This window comes from Triturus cristatus, chromosome 12, assembly GCF_964204655.1.
Source record: "Triturus cristatus chromosome 12, aTriCri1.1, whole genome shotgun sequence".
Classification (NCBI taxonomy): domain Eukaryota; kingdom Metazoa; phylum Chordata; class Amphibia; order Caudata; family Salamandridae; genus Triturus; species Triturus cristatus.
In genome coordinates this window covers 603,129,187-603,135,773 of record NC_140595.1, presented here as the reverse complement: position 1 = coordinate 603,135,773, position 6,587 = coordinate 603,129,187, and the positions used below count along the sequence as shown (strand labels likewise).

The window sequence follows — 6,587 nt, the reverse complement described above, 5'->3', positions numbered from 1 at the left end:
AGCACTTCGTTGTGTGTGTTTTTTTTAATTTTTGCTCATTTGTTTATTCAGTTTTGAATCATATACAAAGCAGAAACAATCATAGATCATTTTGTCAAGTATACATTACATTTCTGATACATGTTTTCTATTCCACTTTGTGTTTTGTAAGAATTTTTGACATTTTTCTTTGCAAATATGTGTAGTAAAATAGGATCCCTGTTTCAAATGTATTTTTAGTTTTCTAATTGAACAGTTTCTAACTTTGAATACAGGTGATATCAGCGATGGCTTTATATTCATATTTGCTAGATGAGACTATTCTTGCTTGCCAAAACATAGTCAACATGCTGTTGAGCATGGTATGCATTCAAGTGGTCATTAAATAAGGATATATTACCAGTACTGAATGTTAGCAAACATTTGTGGTGCTCGTTATTTGTGTGTTACTCATTTTGCCATTGAAGCACTTTACATTTCCTGCGTGGTTCCGGCGTTACCATTGTAGACCGGAGTCTGAATCTTCTTGTCGTGAGGAATTGCTTTGATTTTGTTCTGGACAGTTTCTCAGGTGGCTATGTCTTGGTCATTAAGTTGTTGGTATATGCTTAGGTCTGGGGTTTGACAGCACAGCCGTTAACCGCCCATGTTATTAATATACAAAGAATGGGCTTTGGGTCTACCCTTTCAACCATTGGCTTGAGACTGTCAATCACAACTTGGCTTAGCCCAGTGAAGTATTCATCTGGATGGGTGGATGTAGCCTTCTGCCTCTTCTCATTGCATTGAACTGCTTGAGAGGAATGTAAAATTCGATGGCCCCCTGTTTGCTCCTGCTGGCTCCCTCCTGTGTATCTCGCTGCAGTGTGCATGCATTGCTGCGGCAATCCAGTACCTTTTGGCTTTACCACTGCAGGTAAAGGCTGGATTGCTTTGACAGTAAGGCATCTTCTAGACCTGGAGTGATACTGTCACTTCCCCACGCATGAACGTGTGTGGAGTGTTTTGGTGGCAGGTGCCGTGATAGAGTATATGTTGTATTTTGGCCTTTCAGATGCAAGTTTGGAACACTGCCCGTTGTGTTGGATGCTGTCTTATGGCATGGTGGAAAGTGTTAGCATGAACACAGTGATCACCAACTATATCCTATATCTGTGCAGTATTCGTTTTTTTTTGGTGATAGTGTTCTGTTGGAAATGTGTATGTTTGCTGCAAACTGTGCTGTAGTGTTTAGTGGGTTCGTCCTTGCATACAAATATCTGTGTATTGCAGACTAGCCAGGGGGCAGTAGAATGCTGTGTGTCTACATCAAAAGTGGGTACACAAGTAGGCCAGTAATGCTGATGGGGACATAAGCATTGTGTTTATATGGCTGAGGTGCAACAGAGTGTGTGGCGTTGGGACCCACTACAAATGGTTGAAGCGTAGGGACTGAGCTTGGGACAGATAACAAATGTTTGAAGCGTAGAGACTGAGCTTGGGACAAAGGACAAATGCTTGAAGCGTAGGGACTGAGGACAAATGCTTGATGCGTATGGGTGATTCAGTCCGCTGTGTAAAACATCCGAGCATCTGAGAGTACTGTGGAAAGATGTGTGTTCATAGAGGGGTCAGCACAGACTTTAGCTCATCTACCCAAGAGGCTGTCCTTTCCTAGAGATGTTTTTCCAGCTTGGCCCTACTCGGATTAAGGCGGGCCTTTCTGCTCAAGAGGGAGAGATAAGAACTGGTTGTAGAGGCCTACTTGTCTGCTTATTGGTAAGTAAGTGTCTGCCATAACATCTCGGAGTGTTGTTGAAAGAATTGAGTGAAACCGATCCTACAGGGGAAAAAAAAGGTCAATACTGAAACAGTTAAAGGCATTGGAAATCTGTCTGCCGCTTTCAGATGTTGAGTGCTTAGGCCTGCAGACGTCGGCTCTGTTAGCTAAATGCTCTCTGCTGAAATCTGTGTAGCTTGGAAGTCACACGTTTGAACTGTGGCAGCAGAGCTTTCTTCTTTCGAAGGCTGATGTATATATCTCCACTTACACGCAGCGCTATAAAACATTTAAACATGTTGGTCATGAGCACTATATAAAATACTTCACTTCAGTCCTGATTTTCTGATGTACACCAATGAACTGGTGTTCGGTGTGTCTTTCCTGAGATAATCATAAGAAGAAAAATGACGTTTTAATTTAATTTGGAAAAAATTGCAAGCATCTAATTAAAGGCACATCAAGAGCTTTGAAAGATGCTTTCGCACAAAGGACCACAGGAGTGGAATTCATCGCCACATGGAACGGCGCCTTTCCTCGAAGTAATCTTGGATCCGAGCCATGGTGTTCTTAACAACGAGGTTTCTGAGTATCTGTGGTGGTTCGGACATTAAAGAGGCGCTTCAGGAAATAGAGCTGCAGAAACCCCGAGAGGACAATGACCACACTCTGCACTGCTGACCACCAGTTCACGTAGTTGTAGTTCAACAGGAGGGTGAAGTAATCTGCTCCTTTCCGCATCCGGGCAAAGTTGTAGAAGCGCCACATGTGAAAGACGTGGGTCTGGAGTTGCCGGGTGCTCTCCTAGTGACAGAAATGAGAAAAGAGATCCTAGTAAGCCACATCGTTTGTCTTTCAGGAGTAAGGTCATGTTTACAACCAGGTAGCTTTTTATGTACTCCCTAACCCGGAATAAATAGATGTTGCACTATACAAATACTGACTTGCATACATCATTTTTTTTTATTGACATACCTAGAGACGTTTTGCTTATTTTTTCGATTGAGGTAGTAATATTAACTTTGATTTTCGTTTTCTTTTGTCTATTTCAATAAGACTGTTTTGATTGTAATAGATATGGAAAAGGTGGGCATCTAAACAGCGCCAGCAAATCTTTGCATGTTTCTGTATCTTTTAAAAGCACAGTATTCAGTATCTGTTTTCACACGCCTGGCAGCACTTGAGTAGTGGCCATCTCAGATGGCTTGTGTGTATGCGGCATGCCTGCACTTAGTTGGCGAAAAGAATGAAGAAAATGTAGGCGTAGGCAGACATGGAAATATATATTATTAAAGTGAACCTTTCTAAAATAAATTAAGGAAGGTAGTGTGCTAATATCTGTAGTCATATTTTCCAAAATAAATTACATCTCTCACTTTCTATAGTTGAATTGAAATACGAAACAATATGCCCATGCAGTCTCCTGATGCTTCACATTCTAAGTACACCTGATTTCTTATAGGCTACAACTGAGCCAGACTATGTAAATTTTTCATTTTTTAATTATCTCCTGGTATTTTCAGGAGTAGATCAATCTGTAGTCTCAGAGAGCGGACACTCCTGCCTAAGGTCATTTGAAAAAATTCATGAATTCCCAATTGACACAATTCATGAAGGAACACAATTTGTTAGGTCTAACTCAATGTGGCTTTAGATCAGAGCACAGCACTGAGACAGCCCTGATCAAAGCCACAGCCGAACTTAAAACTATCCTTGATGAAGGAGGAAAAGCAGCTTTGATCCTGTAAGACCTATACACGGCTTTTAATACGGTAGATCATTTAACACTATGCCATTGCCTTGAGACTATGGGCATCAAAGGGTACACCCTTAGATCTACTTGGATCATTCCTAAACAATAGGGAAAACACTGTGACACTAGATAAGTTCAGATCAAAAACGTCTCACTTCCGTGTGACGTGCCACAGGGGTCCTCGCTCAGCCCCGCTCTATTCAACCTATATGTGACTGAGCTTGCCCTGATGATTCAACCTTTTGGTCTCTCACTCACTTCCTACGCAGATGACACACAACTTGTGGTCTTGGCGACAAACAAGGCCAATAATACATGTATTCTGCTTCACAATTGTATGAAAGAAATCTGCATTTCCTTAAGCTAAATTAAGAGAAGGCTGAAGTGATATTCTTTGGAAACAATCCTCGCTTTTGGACTCCCGACTGCTGGCCACCAGAGATGGGCCCACTTCCTACTCCAGCTCCCAAGGTTAAAAACCTGGGAGTGATTCTGGACGACAAACTTAATTTCAGTAAACAAGTTAACTCTATCATATCCACTTCTTATAATACATTAAGAATCATCAGGAAGAATCTCCCTTATATTCCAGTGAGCACCAGAAAAATAGTTATCTCCTCCCTCATCTTATTGAAAATATATTACTGTAACAGCCTATATATCAATCAGCAGAAACGATACCTCAATAAATAGCATGTTTTGCAAACCTTAGCCGCCAGAGTACTTCTCAATCCTCCAAAACATCAGTTGGTATCCCCGGCCCTTTAAGAATTACACTCGCTGTTAGAAGACATCGATTGGGAGGCTGCATTGATGCACCCAAGGGAGGTCGCGATTAAGCTCAGGCTACGATTAATACAGTTCAAAGTTCTACACAGGGTCTATTACGATAGTGCGACTCCAATCCAATGGGCAGGGCAGAAACGCCTGATTGTCTGTGCTGCAAAACAGTCCATGGTACCTACGTACATACCCTGTGGGAATGCCAACTAATATATAGATACTAGTCACGAATATTAAAGGAACTAAATAACCTATTAGAAACACAGATTCCAATGGATCCAAAATATATCCTTCTTGGCATCCACAGAGACATTAACATCCCCAGATATAAACGCCTACTGAGTACCCTAGGAGGGGAAGCGCAGACCTGCTCACTAAGCAGAATGGCGAGCCAGCATGGACTTGTACATGGGGGCCGAGAAAACAATAGATATGCCCAGAGGGTGTCCCAAGAAGTTCAGGAAAATGTGGCAGCCGTGGTTAAGATACTACAGCCTGGTGATGATCGAGGCTGGGATAAACACGATACAGCCCAATAAGCAGGGCTTATAGTGGATGGGCAAAATACCTTAGCCCTTAAGAATGCATAGGGTGAAAGGGTCACACCCAGTGCTAGGTAGGGGTGGGAGGGAGGAGTATAGGAAGAGAAACTGCTATATTGTATTCTCGGTATCCTTGGTGGTATCAATCAAAGATAATGTCAAACCTGTTATGTAAAAGATGCACCTGCTGATATTTGACTGCTCTTAAAAAAAAAAAAAAGAATTACACTGACTGACTGTCAGTAATCGCATCAAATTAAAAACCCTGTGTCTCACCTTTAAGGCCCTAAATGGCGTAGGTCCAGAATTTGAGTAATACCATCTCATGGTATACTCCTAACAGGAACCTCAGATCTCTGGGCACTTACACTGTCACACCATCTAGATTTAAGAAAACTAGATCGGGCGGCAGCAGCTCCCACGCAGGAGCCACCAGACTTTTGAACACCCTGCCCCCCATATCAGATCCTTATCTTCTCTCCTGGCCTTTACAAAACTTCTTAAAAGGTGGTTTTTCAACTTGTAAATTGTCTTTTCCACCATGCTCCGGTACTTTTGCTTAGCTATCAGCGCCAAGCTACCCTCTGGTACACTCTGCGCTATATAAATTCATTTAACATAACATAATGCCACACCAGCCTTGACACCCCTAGGTAACAGGACAGTTCTAGGGTATCTTAGTATATGGTCCTCCCTAAGTGGAAGAAAGCAATTGAAAGTTAGAATTTAATGGCAGATAAGGACCAAATTTATGTATTTGTGGAAAAATCTTTTTGTGTTCCATGCTTATAACCTTGCTATCTCAGAGCCACTACATTACTAGTAACATTGGAATTCAAGCAATGTTTTTTTTAGGTCTGGCCTAGAAACGGCTTTTAGTTGTTTGTCAGACTAATGTTTAACAAGATTCTTTAAAAAATGCATACATAATATAAGTATCTGGACTTTCAGTAATTCCTCTCTATCTATTGGTCTGTTAATGTGTCATTCACATTATGCCTGTGCCACCTCCATTGGTGCTCCTTTTATGAGAGTGATGACATTTTAACTGATCACGTGCGGCATCCTGAAAAGGGTTTCACTTTAGTGTTAGTCTGGCTGAGCCACGCCTTTATTTTGATATTTTTGCATATGCTTATGAAAAGGTGAATTTAAAAAGTGCATTCTTGCCATAATCTGGTCTATTGGCGTGACCACTGCTTGATCCCTTGCCTTCAATAGTTTTATGTGTGTCCGTTACAAATGTGTTTTTGAGATGACTCTACTGCAGAAAAACGATTGCCTCTTGTAATGTTTATTCTTCCCAATAATGTGGATATCGCCATTAAATTCACCCTTTCCTCCTCTGTATAGTTGTCTAAGCAGGTTTGTGTGACCTTGTACTACAAATAAGTTGTTAGTTTGGTTTCTGACTACTTGGGAAGGTTTAGCCAGTTCTCATCCATCTGGAGATGTAACCCATAAAACATTTAGAATACTTTCAATGAAGTTTAACTAGTTTTGTGTACTGTGGTAAAACAACTTCTCTTATTCTTATCCATCCTTACATTCGTTTTAGCCTCCAGATGTTTGGTCATTTTGATTCCATCCAATAGGATCTCACCAAGCCTCTCCTATGTGCATACTCTAAGACCATAATGTACCCTCTGCTGCTTCCCTGTCCTACGTGAATAAACTGGTATAAGTCTGCTTTGATCCACGATGCCAACTTCGCTGCTCTTCCTATTTTTTGCCAACAGATATGGCAATCTTCCCAGCTCCTCCACAACAT

General features: G+C 41.4%; 1 protein-coding gene across 1 annotated transcript in view; it reads right to left on the bottom strand.

The window, feature by feature from the left end:
- Positions 1-5: 5 nt before the first annotated feature.
- The window catches only part of TMED6 (transmembrane p24 trafficking protein 6), an 88,726-nt gene continuing 82,144 nt past the window's right edge, over positions 6-6,587 (bottom strand). The window contains exon 4 of the mRNA XM_085638743.1: positions 6-2,542. Within this exon, the coding sequence (XP_085494869.1) occupies positions 2,309-2,542 (234 nt within the window). The 3' untranslated portion in view covers positions 6-2,308. The remainder of the gene's footprint in view (positions 2,543-6,587) is intronic.